This window comes from Acanthopagrus latus, chromosome 13 (assembly GCF_904848185.1).
Source record: "Acanthopagrus latus isolate v.2019 chromosome 13, fAcaLat1.1, whole genome shotgun sequence".
In the NCBI taxonomy this organism is placed as follows: Eukaryota; Metazoa; Chordata; class Actinopteri; order Spariformes; family Sparidae; genus Acanthopagrus; species Acanthopagrus latus.
The window spans coordinates 22,688,460-22,706,216 of NC_051051.1; the positions used below are offsets into that span (position 1 = coordinate 22,688,460).

General features: G+C 39.6%; 2 protein-coding genes across 7 annotated transcripts in view; both read left to right on the forward strand.

Annotated features, from left to right (window-relative positions):
* The first annotated feature begins 3,059 nt into the window (after positions 1-3,059).
* LOC119031095 lies at positions 3,060-6,891 on the forward strand. Of its 4 annotated transcripts, none has more exons than XM_037119284.1 (9): positions 3,060-3,160; positions 3,273-3,375; positions 4,034-4,152; positions 4,465-4,801; positions 4,885-5,019; positions 5,298-5,337; positions 5,471-5,517; positions 5,690-5,721; positions 5,819-6,891. In XM_037119284.1, the coding sequence occupies exons 2-9, from the start codon at positions 3,285-3,287 to the stop codon at positions 6,191-6,193; spliced, it is 1,176 nt and encodes a 391-aa protein (XP_036975179.1). In that variant the 5' UTR covers positions 3,060-3,160; positions 3,273-3,284; the 3' UTR covers positions 6,194-6,891. The 4 variants fall into 4 exon arrangements, with proteins under 4 accessions (XP_036975179.1, XP_036975180.1, XP_036975178.1 ...); XM_037119285.1 differs by having other exon boundaries at positions 4,049-4,152; XM_037119283.1 differs by having other exon boundaries at positions 3,090-3,375.
* Positions 6,892-7,174: 283 nt separating this feature from the next.
* fnip1 (folliculin interacting protein 1) overlaps positions 7,175-17,757 on the forward strand; it is a 43,943-nt gene continuing 33,360 nt past the window's right edge. For 2 of the 3 annotated variants that reach the window (XM_037119280.1, XM_037119282.1), the window contains exon 1: positions 7,175-7,389. In XM_037119280.1, the coding sequence (XP_036975175.1) occupies positions 7,298-7,389 (92 nt within the window). In that variant the 5' untranslated portion in view covers positions 7,175-7,297. Of the gene's footprint in view, positions 7,390-17,319; positions 17,432-17,757 lie in introns of those variants that run through there. The other variant, XM_037119281.1, reaches the window with a different exon arrangement.

The window sequence follows — 17,757 nt, forward strand, 5'->3', positions numbered from 1 at the left end:
TGTTATGCGTATTTCCTTTTAATGTATTCATTTATTAATTCCAAAAATAACACGTTTTTTTTAATACTAAACAAATTAATCATACTTAATCAACAAAGTGGTGCCTTTCAGTGAGCAGAGGCATCAGAGACCTGCCAGTACTAAATACAGAGCACTGTTACTAACTTTCCTGAGGCCATGCAAAGGAGCTTTATCTTTTTGGAAATAGAAAGAAATGATCAATACCAAATTTAAAACAATCAACTGTCCAATCACGTGGTTGGGGAGCGTGGCTGTGGGTGGAGCTTAGCACTGCTGACAAGAAACTGAAGGATGTTCTTTGCCCAGCTCCCCGTAAGTGTTGAAAGCTTGTGTTAGCTTGCAATAAGCGTAGAAAGGCTTGAAGGTGTAATACGTGAACATTTTAGTTTGAAATATTTTAAAATTATTAACAGTTTTGGCATTATTTTAAAAATGTCTTTGTATTGTGTTGCAGAGATATCTATTGAAGTTAGCATGCTAACCAGCTAGCCCCTAGCCTATCGGTACCTCGTAAAAGAATTGATAGTCCAATAGTAAACGACACCAACACTCCCCCGGTGCTCCAAGCTATTAGGACCACTAGCTGTACGATCAACTGAGTTTACTAGCTGACAAGCTGCTAATCTGATGATATGCAGCCCTCTATTTGATTGGTGTATGCCGATGAATTTAGCAGGCGGCACATTTTTTACATATTTGAAAGGTAGATCGCATTCAACTGTTGCTGTCACTTCTGTTCTGACAACAATACAAAAAAGCTTAGTGGGCCACTGTACAAAGTAACCTACTGTATTTAAGGTTGATCTCTGCTGAACACTGAAATGCAATACCCTTCACTTTGTTTTCTGGGGTGTGATTATTTATTTGATTTTTTTGCATTAAGAAATTCATGTCACGCAAATGAAAAACAATTAAATACTAACAGATAAATCATTTCAAAATGTTTTTAAATGTTTTTTAATTATGACACACTAAATGCACGTAGAAAAGGGAAATACACATAACAACGATGTAATTGTATTGAATTTCATATTTTTTCTTTGTTTGATTTGTTTTGATTTAGACATATTAAATCTTCCGTGCACCCTAACAAACCATCTAATGCTCTGTCCCCGGCTCCACAAAGTCATCAGCACTTTTTACGTTGACCAATCCAGTTTTAATTACCTTTTTTTTTAAAAAAATCTTCTCTCCTCCGTGAATTTAAACCCACCAGCCAAACACAACCTAAAATTGTACGACAGCAAGTATGATGTCTTTGTGTGTAGTGTAGCTCCAGGAGACGTCTAGTTCTGTGATCATGCCAACACCTCGTCGGACAGAAATCAACTTCATCCGCAGTGGAAAAGTAGTAGATTTTTCATTTGAACAAGCTGATCTGCCACAACAAGGCTAAACCCAGACATCATGCAATAAGACGATGAACAAATCCTCCCGTTTGAGGTCCAAATCAAGATAAGACGGTCAGGAGAGTAGCTACTCCTGCCCTACAAATCATAACTATCCACACTGTTCCATGTGGAGTATTTGAATGTTTGAGCTGCATCCAAATAACAGTTCCTGTCAATTATACACTCATTCATTGAATAATCTGGATACGGCTGTGGTCAGCATTTTAGCATGCATGCTCTTTGTTTATATGAAGGATTGACTGGTCCACTGTAAAAGTCATCAAGGTTTGCACTCAAGGATTGAAGCTGGTTCAATCACAATTTCCTTTACATCTGTCTTAGCACAAACAGTATGTCAGGTTAAAGACAAAAAATAAAAAGAGAAATAATGCAAAACCAGGGCTCGGGGCAATGCATGCAGTTTGCCCTGGAATGCTGGGACCATTAGCATTTGACTTGAAAAAGACGAGTAGTCTTTGCGGCCATTAATAGCAGGATGTATGCAGCTGCCCACAGCCACTGCTGCTAGTGCAAGGCTTTGTAACGTAGGCAAAGCTGATGAGTTCCACTCACTGAAGGAAAATAGAACAACCGTCAACTTTTGAACAAAAGAAACACTTTTTTTGAAGGGTTACACATAGAAGTACTGTATAGGCTTTTTAAGTTGATTACCGTCCCAAAGCATAAACAATGTGGATGTACATAAATGAGGACAGCTAGATGTAAGCATATTTATTAAAATCAATGGTTTGAACGGATTTTTTTCTCTCTTTTTGCGTGTAGTGAGATGAATTGTACTTATTTATTTATCTATTCTGCTGTAAAATGGAATCAGCACCATATCCTCGTAATGATTGAGTGCAGCAATAGGGACGCGGGAGGGTGGGGAATAGGACACGGACAATGAAATAAAAGATATTCTGGAATGATTTTAATATGGTGTCTTGTGTTTTTTTTTTATAGTGTTAAATCCTGTTTGTATTCAAGATTTATTCTGAAAGGTTCCGTGAGTACTAGAGTGCCATGAATAACAAGTTGGACTGCTTTTTGAAAGATTATTTGCTTTAAGGGGACCTATTACACATTTCCTTTCCTTCATATGTCATATATGTTCTCGTGCATGTAAAGAGAAGGTATTTAAAAGGTCAAAGTCCTCACCAACAGAAGCTCTTCTCTCCCACAGAAAACACTGCTCCTGAAATGCCTCGTCGATAGTCTCAATTTCAATTCTGTGACTTTGTGACGTCACACTAAATCACTCAGTCACACATATATACAGTTAGGTGGTTTGGTCTGTTTCCAACCTGAATGTTAAAGGGGGACAAGCGAAATCTGACCATGATGATAAATGCATAAAAGAAGAAAAAGTGAAGTCTCAAAGTCAAATAACTTTTTTTAAATCTTGTCTCTTGTAGTGTATGTGATTTTGAATTGTAGGCTCTGTTTGAACTTTATAAAACCCCAAAACATTTCACTTGAAGTTTTCATTGTTGTAATTACGAGCTGTGACCACTAGAGGGGAGTCAGCACTCTTCAAAAACTATCCATTGTGTTATTCGCTGTTAAAACTCCAGAAGCAGCCAGGCATTCTGGTGGTTTATTTTGAAAGTCCTCCGCTGTGGACTTTCAAAGTAAAACAAAACATATCTTATCAGCCGTTGATTGGTGGATTGACTGCAGGTGTGCTCGGTTGCCAAGCAGCGCACAGAGAGAGGACAGGAAACGTGTGCCTTTTTTTTAAGCATCCGGTCTGATTTTAACCGTTCATCTCTCCGTTTTTACCAAATAATATCACACATTTAGTTCAATAGGATAATTGTTTTTTGTTGTGTTTTGTTTTTTGTTTTGGCTAACCTGCAGTTTAATTCGGAAATGGGTCGACTGAAGTGTCTCAGACGTGAAAGTGGATTACCACCTAAAAAACAAGATACTCCCTTGAAAACAAAACTGAGCAGAAATGACAGTAAGAAACAAACGCACACCAGCTTTAGCATTCATTGGGCGAGCTATGAGATACAAGAGTGTGATTGCTGCAAAATAATTTATCAACAGCTCTTTTGTCAGGATGCCCTTATTGTTTCTCCTCAGATCTTTTAACATTAACCTCATTATAGATACGGCACTGCTTTAGGTTGGATTTAGCTTATGATTTTTAAAGGAAAAGTTCACCCAAAAAGAAAAACTCAATTGTTATCTACTTGCCCGCATGTGGATTTTTTTGAGCTTCATGTTAAGACAACGTTGCAGCATTCTGCTAAACAACAAGTGGATGGGGACTTGTTTTAAATGTGAAAAAAAACAAAACAGAAATTGACCTTAACCCTACTGACCCAAAAAGACCTTATTTACACCATTTTGAAAGCCAAAGCTTCACTGTAGCTGTTAAGCTAAATGTTTTATGTGCCAAGTATCCCATTTGAACTGGGGCCACGAACTTGACTGATATTCGGAGGTATCAGCTATCAGTGAAATTCTAGATGATAAAAACAGCCAATAGTGTGAAACCATTCTTTGATTTAACAAGCGCAGCATCCTCAATCTCAGCAGGTGGCGTTTTTTTCTGGACAGCAAACTTCACCAACTTGCCATCAGCACAAAGTTGAGTTGATAATCACTGACAGTTGAAAACCTTACAGAGCGCAGGAGACATCTGCCCAGGAAGCATTATGGCGCACTTCCAGTAGTACCTGAGGTGGAGGAGATCAGTGTCCTGACTGTCAGATCAACCAACCCAGTGTTGGTGGGTATTCTGATTAGTGAAAAGATATTCACAAGTATGTATAACACTATGATATCTATTCTCGTCATACTGATAATATTGACATGAATATACCAGTTGTCCTCTATGGGAATGATGAATAAAAAACAAAGTATGAGGGGAAAGTAGCCATAATATAACTATAAGAGTAACAAACACTCACTTCAGCCACATCACTGTCTTAGTACTTGTTGGTCTTGTCTTACTGGGATTTGAATTTCAAGTAGTTTGCTGACGTTTCTCAAACTTTTTCTTACTCTCTTCTTCCCCATATTCCACGCTTATCCTTTCCAGCCTGTCCACTGCAAATCTGTGCCACACTTGAGTAGCCCTGCATTTACTGAAAACCCCAGAGGCAAGGCCGTCTCGCCTTCCGCACCGGCTAATAAGAAATGTGGCCGCCGAGTGTCACCAGCAGGACGCCAAGCCGTTCAGATGACTCCTGATGCAGAGGCTTTTAAACGAGGTGAAAGGCACGTTAATGAAGACAAGCAGAACTCTGAATTGACTTCTTCCAGCATGGAGTCAGACACAGCTTTCAGCTCTGATGATGAGGAGGAGGAAGACTCCTCTGCCTCTTCAGCCTCCAGCAGTCTGTCTTCCCCAGAGATCTTCAGGAAGGAGACCTATGGTTTGTGTGTGCACTTTCTGTGAATCCACAACCACAATATAGCGTTATTCCATTCAATTTGTATCTCCTCTTTCTCTGCATAGTCGAAACATTGACCTTTCCCTTTGAGGAAGAGGCACTGGATCTCCATCTTCACATAAAAAACTCCACCTTGCTGGATCTGAGCAATGCTGAGAGCATCCACATGCATCATCCCCCCAACCTCTCTACAATTATTGGTAATGGTCTGAGAAAGTCCTACACATGTCGCACACATCAGTCTAGGTATCTGATGAAATTTAGTTAATACACTTAATTTTGGGGAGTATCTGGGCACCATCTGATAGTTACTTGAGTTAAGCTACTTTTAAGTTAACCTTAGATGGGACAGAAAAGCAATAAGGCATTTATGATATTTTAATAATATTAACAGGTATACACAGAAAATCTGTGTATGATATAATTTGATGTCTGGGTGTCAGCAATTTTCTGATATGATCCAAACTTTTGTTTTCAGATGCCTCTACTATTCTTGCTGAGAAAGACTGTGAGATCAAGTGAGTTTGTCAGTTGAATTTCTTAGAAGAATGTTACTTAACATGCAGCGGGGAACCTCAGAGGAGACAACACATGCTCAACATCTATATGACCAGAACCAGTTCAATCGCTGTCTTCTCTCTTTGAACACAGAGGACCTGAAGCTGAGACCAAAACGCCTACGGACTCATTTAAACCAGGTGAAGACTCAGTAATTTAGATGTTTATCTTAATTAAACTGTATAATCTAATAATGAACCAAACAGTGATCTTAATGTGAATCATCTGTTACTATAAGATACATTTTTTTCATGCAGCTTTATTGCATAATTCATAATCAGTAATTTTGTGTTTTTATTGCTTAATCTGTAGACAAAGCCTTCAAGTGTAAAACCACACCAAAAGTAAGAAAGCTTTATACTTTATACATCGACTATAAAATGTGATGTGTACATTTCATTTTGGTTTCAATCAAAAGTAAGAGGTATTCTTTCTCCCCAGCTTACCAACAGAAGACCCATTCTGTGCAAGAAAAGGGTTTGGTTCAAAAGCCCAATGGTTGCTGAGACATCAGAAGCAAAACACATCCCAGCCACAAAATTAAACATTCACAACACCAGTGAGCCTGACCAAACATCCAGCCAAGCAGAGCAGATGAAGCCTGACACAGACGCATCCAGACCAGGAGAGATCAACCACAAGGAAGAGGTGTTACAAATGAAAAGTCCTTTTAAAAGTAATCTGAACAATGCTGAGTTCTTTGATTTCATCGACGACAGTGACAGGGATGCGTTCTTTCGGAGTATGAGAGAAAGGTGTGTCAGACTCAAGAGTTTTTCATCATTTCCTCTTACAGCTGCTAAGCACATCCTGTGACATCTAAAGCCAAAATATTGTATCAAAAATAATCTGGATAAAAGCGGTCCGCACATGAGATATTCTTTAAGACAAGCGTTATTAGTGTATGAGTATCTAAATATCAAAAATGTAAAAGAAACTATGTGAGTGATATTAGACGACAATAATTCAAAAGGATACCACACCATGCCATATTTGAGTGCAAACACTGTTACCTTTGACCTTGAATTACTTCTCAACCAGACCTTTATTATTTAATGACCTACTGTAAAACCTGTGATGCCTGTTCTTTGCCACATACGTGGTCCCTTTAAAAACATTTTTATGAAAAAGCACTTCTCAATATTTTCTGGATTTCCTTTTGTCAATTTGCATAAATGTTATCTAACAAGTGTCTGGTGCAAAATTACCACCAGATGTCAGACCTGCACTTTTTTGAATAGCCATCTTGTATTATCTTTTCACTCATTTTCTTTTTTCATTTTATATGTTAAATATGTGTTGTTTGTGTTTCTTTATTTGTGCTTTTATTTAATAAGAGACTGATTTAAATGCTTTTGTATGGGGTCGAACCTGTAAATTAGTTCAGGTGTTAGTCTGTGGTTTCTTTATCTGTAATTCTGTCTTGTCTCTCTAGAAAACATAACACATTTTGTTATAAGTGTCCAAAATAAATACACGTACAATAAATACATAAATAAACAATTGTTACTGGGTATCCCTCTGTGTTTGTTTAGCATATTCTGGCTGTTTGCACTTGACTCTTTTCTCATGTGACTGTTCCAGTGATCTTTGACCGTGTCCTTAAAGCAGCTCAGCAGTCTCACTTGTATGATTTCAGTGAATACATTTCATGCTGCCACGATTCGCGACAAAACATCAACACAGCGAATCCACTGACCACGTGGTACCGGGACAAAAATACCAGCCAATCAGGTATTTTGTAGTAGCAGCAGCAGCCGGTCAGCCAATCAGAAAAATGTAGTGGGTTACCAAGCAGCTCCCGTGACTAATGCCTGTCATATGACTCTGACACCCATGGAGACAGTTACAAGGAACAAGAACTGCTCTTGGATTTGAAAAGAAGAGAGACCTTCTGTACCGACTTTATTTTGGTACAAAATGCCTCCGACTCTCTTCCAGAAACTTTTCAACAAGAGAAATGCGTTTTCGTCGCCGCCCCCGAGGTGCAGCAAAGAGGACCCAGCTTTCAGGTAGCTGCTCTCTGTTGAGTGTGTGTGTGTTTCTGGTTTGTGTGTAACGCTTTACGTGTGTATGCTGTGACTTTCTCCGCGGCCTCTGTGAACGTGGCAGAGTTTCGCTGTGAATTCTTGCACTTCAGAAGTCACAGCTGTGCAGTTTTTGTCTATTTGAAACTGGTATAGCAAAAGCACGGTGAGACGTGCGGTACGTGTTTTCTGCCTGTTGGTGAGGTTAGCCAACATGCTAATGCTAGCTGCCTGCCAGACGATAGCGCGGCTGCTGCACGCGCTGTCTCCCGTTGGGACTCGACTCGCCTCATCAGCCAAGACAGCACTTCTTTTTTTTTTTGCTCGTTTACACAAGTATTACAGCTCTCCTGCTGTTGATAATGAGTGATAATAAGTTGAGAATGAAGGCTTTCTTTCCAACTGAAGTGGTTTGTCGGTATAATCGTTCAGAAGTTGTGTCCTGCTTTCTCCTTTTGTCTTCCTCGTGTCCCCCCTTTGTGTTTCTGTGGTAACAGCAGCTAAGCCTGCGTGGTAGGAAGAAAACAACAGGGCAGCCGTGACAGTACAGTTGGTGTCTTTTTGTCTATACCACCAATATAACTTATTACGTTACAGCTGGATTCCTTGGTTTCATGCGACGGCACAGCACTCATCGCCACAGCCGTCCGACAGCAGTTGAGGACACAGTGTGCTCTGTGGTGGAGCACATGCGATCACTTCAGTTGGCCACTGATGACAGACAGATCCACGACAAGCCAGGCTTCAGTCCCCGTAGATAGGCTACAGTTTAGGGAGGCACCTAAAATCGTCTGTTTTCAAAGCCGCAAATGGGGATGTTTGAATGCCATCATACGTATTGTATTACAAAGTGATGCACTGTACAAACACTGTTTGCTGCTGCATATGCAAAATAGTAATATCTGATTATACTCAAAATTCTGAAGTCCATAACGTACACCTCTTATTATTATATTTAACAATGCACTGGTTGCGCGTTACACCCATTAGACAGACTGACAGAAATTATTTACATTGTACATGCATAGAAAACATATACTGGCGCTGCAATAAAGTTAAGATGTGTGACAGCAGCATTATATTAACATACAGCAGGGCTGTAGAGATGCCCTGGCCTGAAAATCTACAAAAAGATGTTGAACTATCTTCATATCACTTGTTTACAGCAGTGATGCCTTTTACAAACTACATAAATACCACAGTATATGTCAAGTTTACACCAGTGACGCATATGCAACATAGCATGATATGATTATATACTACTCAAAAGTAGTTATGGATATTGTGGTATCGGTGCATCCATGTATGTGCATGGACATGCATTAAAAGTCAAGTGAAATGTGTCACGCTACATTTGGGGACCTGAAATACTCACAAAACACAAAATAAAAACACTCAAGTGAAAAACTAACGTATCCCAGTATCCTAGATCACTTTGAGTAGTGTCATTTTATATTTTATCTTTTTTCCTTACTTTCAAGTGTGCATCAACCACAGGTTTTAAACTGCTGCTCTGTACTGGCTGACAAAAGTCTATATTGTCCATGCCTGCTTGTGGTACTTAACAGTGCACTGGTTTCACATGTCTTACACCCATTAAGGCAGGCAGAAAAGACTGAAATGTTTGACATTTAACATTTAGAAAACATAAAACTAGTGCTACAATTTAACAAAATGAGTTAAAATGTCTGTTAACTCAGCATTAGTAATGTAATGCTGCAGAGACACACTGCCCACAAAGCTTGTGCTCCACATGTAAAAAAACATGTTTGTTTGGTACGGACCCCAACAAATATTATATCATCATGACTTCATCATGACAGTAGCAGATGGTGCTGCTTGTTTTATAATGGAGTAAATGTAATGAATTTAGATTATGTGAAGAATTGTCTGAAAGTTTTTTTTTTCTTTTAATTTTGTTCCAAAGGTAAATAAAGCATCTTAAGTAATGTTATTATAAGTGGCATTAGTACTAGGGCAAAATTCAACCTGACGTGGTAGGATACTCTATACTCCCTCAGTTGATGTGCAGTTTCCCTGTGTATGTTCCTACACACATTCTGGGTCAGGGTCAGGTCTGCCACCAAGGGGAAAGTACCCTTTTTAGTTTTAGATTAACTTGCATAGGAAAATGTTTCTCTGGGCTCATCACCCATGGTGGATATATTTACCAGTGGACCAGAAAGCTCACCTCCTTGTGGTGCTACTTGCACTTTGGCCCATGTCTGTGCCAACGCACGTTCCATGGCTGTGCTCTGCGCACAGTGATATAAATGATGTGGATTTGTGTGTGTGGGGGTTTGGCTGACTGGCTTCAATCCTAGAGCAAACAGGCAGACAGCAGGCATTTCTGTTAACTATGTGGTCAGCTGTGCTCTTCATACCTCTGGCATGAGTTCCCCATTCATCAGGCATGAATTGCTCTGGAGAGGGCAGAACTGTGAGAAAACAAAGGCAAAGGAGAAGGAGAGATGGATAGAGAGGAAACTTGGCTGGAAGCAGGAATAGATGGGTTAGAATAAATCATATAGGTTGTCTGGGGTTCTGGGTGAGAGAAAATTGGTGAGTGGGAGAGTTTGTTTTCAAACATCTGCTAAAATGTGTAAAAGTAGAAGATTGAATACAGATTTCTATGAAGGCCCTTATTGATGGGTGATGTGAAATTAATACAAAACAGAGGGAAGAGTTCGGGTACTCAGGAAATGAGCAGGCAAACTTCAGAGGATGAGGTATGACTGGAGACATCTGACAGAGGTGGAATGTGACAATGATGATCTTCCGCTAAGAATGAACGTTTGAATAACTGCAGTTGACCCATGTGCCTTGTATCTGATTACACTCAGGACTGCTAATGTGAAGGGCAGATATTACGAACCAAGCTGGCTAGGTACAGTGTTACAGACCTCTCAAGTAAGACTTTAAAGACAAGACATCCACTCAGTCTAGTAGATTGTCTCTAGGATTGTGTCTAGGCACTCGCGTACTTGACTGGAGTTTGGGTATATTTGTTTGTGGTTTTATCAGTACAGGCTTCCACCAGAAGGTTTCGGCTTTATTTTATATTGCACTTTTATATGGTCTTGTAGTTGATGAATACAGAAAGTTTTCTAGATGATTGTTGGTCTGCATAATGCATCACCCAAAGCTCTGTGAATCTCAGTCTCTGTCACAGCACATCACTGTGTTGTCCAGAATACCACAGAGTGCAGCAGGTTGGCTGACCCTGGGAGCAAAGCCTAAAAAGCCTCTCCTGTTCCCCTGGCTGCAGCACCTGACAAGGGACAGCATACTGTACATTACACTGAGAGCTCCTGGCTCATCCTGCAGCCAGTCAGAGGCCTGATCGTCAGCCAGTAGCTTTGTCCTCCCCACCCACGGCCAGACTGCTTGTCCTGGCTGTCCCCTGTCACTGCCGCCTGCTGAGGAAACTTCCCTCTTGACCTGGGCCATACAACTCAATATAGCTGTGCTTGTGCTGCAATATGAAAGAAGGGAGTGTGTGTAAGCAAGAGAAAGGATGGGAAGGGTGTGAGAAGACTTCTTGTTTTTACAGGCTCACTTTGGAAGGCCTCAGAACCCAAATCAGGTGTTTTTAAAGGGGAGAAAAGTGATGTTTGAGTAGTAATTTTTCTGATGTTTTATAAAAATAAGGTGATATTTATACACCTTGTGGGCAAATTTAAAATAAATCTTGGCTTAATAAGTCATATTAAATGGGTATGCAGCTCACCTATGGTTGGAACATCTCCGCCTGATATGAAAATGCATGACGTTGCATTTTGCACAACAAATTTATACATGACATTAGATGTATTTATAGTGATACCCTTTCCTTGGCAGTTTACAGGAGAAGTAGTTTCTCAGGTTCCTGACTGGCATGGCGTCCTTCCTCCAGTGTGTACTTTCATAACTCTGTGTGTCATGTGAGGCTTTCATCAATCTCAGGCTGTCAAGTTTGTGGGCCGATCACATGGCTGCATTCTCAGTGGCTGGCATAAAGCTATGAGTTGTCTAAATGGAGTTTGTGTGCCTGGTGGCCTCACATTAGTGAGATATATTTGCTTTTTTTGCATTTTAAAGCATGTCAGCACAATGGATTCATGCACATATAGCTTTGTATTGCAAGGCTGATTTTTCTGTGTGCGTGTGTGCGCAGAAGTCCTGCCAGGGTTCTGTAAAGATGGCGGCTGTCATCAGGTTCCTATCATAGCTATTTTAAGTGGCCACACTCCGGCTTCTCAGAACTGCAGGGTAGTCATGGTAAAGATATAGTTTTACTTAAAAGTTAATTCAAAGTGCTGACCATGTAACACATTCTATTGAACTCCTCTCAGGTTGTTGGTTGGTTGTTGTTGTGAGTGTGGCTCGGTGGGCCTTAAAAATAATATATTTTTTAAATAAATAATCATCAGTAATGTGGATCAAATGAGGATAGGGGAATACAAATTGTGAAGTTTAGAAAACTTTGATACAAGGCGTTTTTTTTTTTATTATTGATGTTCCATACCACAGGGAAACATTTACACAACATTGAGGGCATAACATTTTACTCCAGATAAACCAGATAAACACACCACGAAATATGGCTCATAAAAAAAAAAAAAGAAAAAAGTGAACTTTCCAAGCATGTATTGATGACTTCACACAGTTTTCGCAATTCTCAGAATCACAATAATCATTAAGTGTTTGTTGTTGATCATCAGCTTCACAGCTAATCCTGATACATGATACAAGGACACACACAAAGTGTAAAAATGCAGTGCTAAACATACCATGCTCTGCAGGCCAAGTTACTCTGCAAGTGATGGATTCGTTCCAGAGTATACAGTAGTCCTAATTTGATCCCATCTTTTGCCCCAACATTTATATACCGGCCCATGTATTTGTTTCCAGTAGGATTACCCATTTAAAAATATGTTGTTGGAACATGGTAAGGTGGTTTGGATGACAACTTTCATCAGAAGGAACATTAAAATTTACAAACTTCTTGCATGCAGCCTTATTTAGTAAATCACAAACCCTTATCAGCATGTGGCAGCAGACAAAATGACGTGGCATTGAACGTCCACAGACAACAAGCAGCGTGATTAGTTCATCTGCCAGGATCCTGAAAGTCAAACCAAAAAGTCACATCGCCTAATTAGCCTACTTTCAGCCTCTAGATGAGAAAGAGGGAGAAAGAGTGAAATGATGAAGATGGGGGAGGATTGACAGAGAGGCAGGATGTGCTGACTGACAGTATAATCAGTTTGCTTTAAGGCTGAGCAATTAATCATGTCTATCATGTGACTCTTTCTGTCACTTTTGATTACTAAATGGTGCAAAGAGGAAAGAAAATGTTAATCTTCCCGTGTAATGCTTGTCACATTATCGCAAATCTGCTTTTCACCTTGAAAGCAAATGGACCACACATCTTAATTTCTACATATCTGTCACCACTCCAGTTCAGCTTGAGGTTATGTTCATGTGATTCTTTGTGAGACAGAGTCACACTCTCATCACTCAGTTTCTGTCATGTGCTGCTTATTCAGATATGTGGTGACACAGGAGTGAGCCATAGTGTACACACGGTCATTAGTTAAGACACAGTGTAAGGGCAAACGCATAATAAGCATAGCTTGTTTTTTAGGACTTGTTAAGGACACTGTGCAGGAAGTAACAGCAAAATAATCAATCCCTAAAGGACAACCCACAGAAATATACTGATAAAAGTTACTCTACATATTTGATTTCCTTTCTATAGCATTAATGTAACTTTGGGGTATTTTAAAAAACAAACAGTCTCTGTTTCTTTTTTATTAACCAGCGTCTCTAGTTTTCTATACATTTTGGGCTCCTTTTTGTATCTAAAAATCTACAGCTTGATTCCAGCTGATATCAGCCTCTGGCTATATGAGTACCCTCAGTACACCAATTCATGTTTGACTCTTTTGTAGCTGTGAGTACAGTAGCCTTTGGGCATTGCAGCATCTTCTCATATTTAGAATCATGTGATTGCTGGAATGCTGAAGTCCTGAATGCAATGTAACCAGCAGAGAAACCAGCAGGTATGCAGGTAGTCAGGTGCTTTCAGGTCACATGGGCCAGTGCCTCGAGGGAGTTGTTGTTTTAAAAGACTTCAGTCAGAGCAAAAACAATGGTTTGTACAAGGAAGTGGAACACTTGTGTTAGTGTGAAAAGTGGTAAGTACTAGGGTTGGGTGATATTTACCGAACTGGCATATGACGGTGTTCAAAATAAAACATTGTTGACATCATAATGATGTCAACAATATTTTTATTTTGAACAATGACATTGTTGACAGCATTAGTTTTTCATTAGCACACCATGATTGTCACCAGTGATTCCTACTTTGCCTCTAATAGCAACCTACAATTCTCTCACCCAGCAAGAAAACTGTCCCCACCACATTTCCTTAATGTAGCTGTGTTCAGCATCTAAAGCTGGAAACAAAGTTAGCCAACCAACTATACTGAGGGAGCTAAGCTTAAGAAAAGTGAAATAACAACAGCATGATGGAGGAAAACAAATTACCAGTGGCCTGTGGAAAAGAAACACTGCTGCGAGCAATGTTAGAGAGCATCAGTTTGCAAACTGGGCAGGTTTTAAAAAGAAAATAATAACTGGGACATGGAGAAGTAAAGTTCGTGCATTGAGCAGCACGAAACTTATTGTTATTTTCTGTCCCATATGTCTCAAACACCAACAACTCCTGCCTTACTGCAACTCTGAGGGACACACTACTTTGTTGTGTTCTCTAGTTGGGGGACTTTTAAATCATGATGTTGGTACGGGACTCAGAAGTCGAGGGCTATCAGCCACTGGCAATGAAAGATGGCATCCACAGGGTGCCCAAACATTTCCCTTTGAGGGCCAAAACTGAAACTTAACAGTGGGCCATGGGTTAAAAGCAGTTTACTGGCTGCATGTAGTACTAAGCTCTAGTTCACTTTATAGACTGGATTCCTGCACAAAGTGTCCCGCTGCCTGCCATCCTCAGATTATGAAAAAACTAATAACAAGGGATCCACATATTTAAAAAGTGTTTTACAAAGAACTGCATAAACAGTAATTTGTATGATAGCTTTTTTTAGAAATAGATTTTTATATAATTTTGGCAGAAACAACTTTATGGCAAAATCGAATGTTACGGTTGGCCAACTTTGACCTGTGAGACCTACTTTGGGCAGCTCTGCTCAACTACATTGTCTGGTACATGCTGTGTTGTGTTTCACCCTGTAGAAATTATGACTTGGCTTCTCAAGCAGCAAATGAGTGTTTCCTCTATTAGGAGTTGATTATTAGCCCATGTGACATCACACAGTCTCTACATGGAAGGTTTCAGATTTGACATGGAATTACAATATAGGAAGCATTATCATGTCTATGCATTTCTGAAAAATACGTGCAAAATGTGCCCCCATGAGACTAGAGGTATCTGAGAGATTAGATGCGATTATCATTCTTCTGTGTCACACCAGTGATGCATATCTGTTGTCGTAATGTACTTCCATCATGGGAAAGTAGTATGAAAGAGTTGCAGCTTGCAGCTATGAGTGCACAGACTTGTGATACAGCAAGCAGTTTGTGCAAGTGCAGGGACTGATCTGAGACATTTAACTAAGATCACACTTGCAGTCAGTTGCAGTCAGAGTGTTGAGATATCACTTTGGCAGTATTGCTTTGCTCTGTTTTCATGGCAAGTCACCTCAGCAGTTGTCACCAACAGAGCTGACTGCCCTTATCAAAAACTAGCCTTGCTTAATCTAGATTGCTCTTGGTGTGTGTTTTTTAGATATCAGACATGCAAGTTTTGTGCTCAGTGGTATTAGTTCTTATTTCAGACCTCTGCCATATTTTTCCCCTTTATGCTCCGTGTTGAATATGTGTTTAATATCTATATTGTATCAGAGAGTGTATCAATAATCAGAGTCAAACCACTTAACAGTGGTTGACAACACCAGGGCCAGCAGTAAAAACCACCTTAACTGGTTTAAGTCTTTGCAAGTTAAATGTCACGATGCAGATAACGCATAAAAGCAGGTCAGTGAGGTTGCTAGATGGCTGGTTTCTTTATCTTTTAGTGTAATAATTTATGTAACTGGTGTACAGTCAAAAATGTATTTGTATTGCTGTTGCCTGTAGCAGAAATGCTACAAAAATGTCTTCAACAGTATTGTGTTGTGGCCGGAGGACAAGCTGTTGGACCTCATAGAAACCTCAGTCACACACAGCCGGAAGATCGTCACACTGCTTGGACCGAGGGGATATTTATGTAACCGTCTCCCTGTCTCTGACAAACACTAACACACACACACACATACACATACACAGATGTTGCAGTGGCAGTGGAGAGAGAGTAAGGGCTCTTTGAGGTCAGTAAGTTGGCTGATGTCAGACTGCAGTCGAAGAAACTTGATTTTGTTTTTGTAGTAACCTTTAGCAGTATACACATTGGCCAGGAGCAGCTGCAGATACCTTGCTGCACTGTTGCAGACTTTGTATCACTGTCAGATTGAATTATTTCTGTTTATCTCTTCTCGATTTTTTTCTTTGCATTTCCCCAAACCTAAATCGTCTTTTGTGTCCGTATGGATACATGAATATGGACATGTTTTCCAGGGAAATAACAAACAAACAAATAAAGGCAAAATATATAATATAGCTGCACCAACAGTTTAAATCAGATACATTTGGTAGCTTATTCATATAATTAGATATTGAAATATTTATATCTTTTTTTTTTTTTTTCAAGCTGTTTATTCCCAGTTTTTCCAATGAGGTAATCATCACATCCGAACACATTCAGTTGATATGATTTATATGTTCAAATATCTCTGAGACACAACTTTATATGATGCATGTAGAGGTGGGCTGACAATTTCAGATCAGGAAGGCATCCACAATCTGGTTTTCAGGCAAACAATAAAGTTAGCTGTATTTAATGGTCTCCTACTTCTGCTTCTTCAAACTTCATATAATGTAGTTGATGAACAGATCAAACTGATAGAGCAATGTTGCCAATGAGATGGATTTGCTGATTGTGGCTCTTCCTTGGGAAATGTCTTGTAAACATTGCAATGTAAGTTATAGCGATCGACATGGCAAACAACAATCTTGCGTTTGATGATACTTAATAGTCAGATGGAGAATTCCATACGCTCTTTTTTGTGGGAAATACTCGAGTCTTAGATGCATCGCAACATGGACGATTCTGAATCGATTTACAAAAGTCAAAAATCGACTTTCTAAATGCTAACAGACAACGTAATGTTGACAGAACACAAGAGGCAGAACTCTTAATTGCGGAGGTGCAGCGCCCGGACAGTCGATGGTGTGCACATAACAAAAATACATGAGATGACTCAGTGTAGCATTCATCCAGCAACCTCTGCTTTAACAGCAAGCGCATGGAAGCATGGTTGATGTTGCTTCCAACCAGAGGACCATCGAGCAAGTGATATCAAATTCTCCACCCAGCGAATTACAAACTCTATAGCAACTTTGATTGCTGAGGATTTGTGTCTGTATTTGGTCACGCTTTGTTGCTCACCGCTTGCATTTCAGCACGTTGTGCATAAAGTTGTTGCACAATGTGTGGAAATGGCATAGCATTGGGATATGCTGCCTATCACCCGTATCAGGAGGATTTTATGATAGAAGTCTTATTCTTATCTTTGACTGAGGGCAGCTTATTCTTTAATGACACATAGAGAAGAAAAAAATATAAATCAAGCATGGAAATGTACACATTTCACAAAAATTGTTGCATTAAGACGCATCTATAATCAGTTTAGAATCGAATCGTTGACCTCGGAATCAGAATTGAATCGTGAGGTGCCAAAAGATTCTCACCCTTACTTTCAACTCTGGCTATAGAATACAGTTGGGATCTTTGATCAATGACTGCAGTTAAATAGATGACAATAATTTTTCGGACAGATTGCCCATTCGTAGATGCATGCATGTGTCTCAACCCATGATTAAAGGTTACTGGAGAGAAAAACATTTACAACCAGCCTGTCTTGTTAGTATCATTGCTTGATACAGGAAAATAAGTGAAAAATGCTACATTTCTATTCTGGACTGAAATAACTTTTTCAACTCCAGTTGGTTTTATTTCTAGCTTCCATAAAATTCAGATGATGTAGTGCAAAACGTTCAACCTTACCCACGGTCCGACATCAGGAACTGCAGATCGGTGATAGCAAAAGTTTCAGTTCTTCCTGGTGCTGACTTTTACTTTGTATTAGACTTCACCAAACTTACCACCATCCATTATTTTATTTAAGAAGAATTAAAGTGGTATATAAAAGCGTTTACTTTTTTTACGTTTTCTTTTTTCGTGATTTG

What these genes read in the sequence shown, in the direction of transcription:
- LOC119031095 (XM_037119284.1), top strand. Translation starts at nt 3,285, where the DNA reads ATGGGTCGACTGAAGTGTCTCAGACGTGAAAGTGGATTACCACCTAAA. An exon ending in CTTCAGGAAGGAGACCTATG is followed by an intron (nt 4,802 to 4,884) that starts GTTTGTGTGTGC and finishes TTCTCTGCATAG; the next exon opens with TCGAAACATTGACCTTTCCC. An exon ending in AGTGTAAAACCACACCAAAA is followed by an intron (nt 5,722 to 5,818) that starts GTAAGAAAGCTT and finishes CTTTCTCCCCAG; the next exon opens with CTTACCAACAGAAGACCCAT.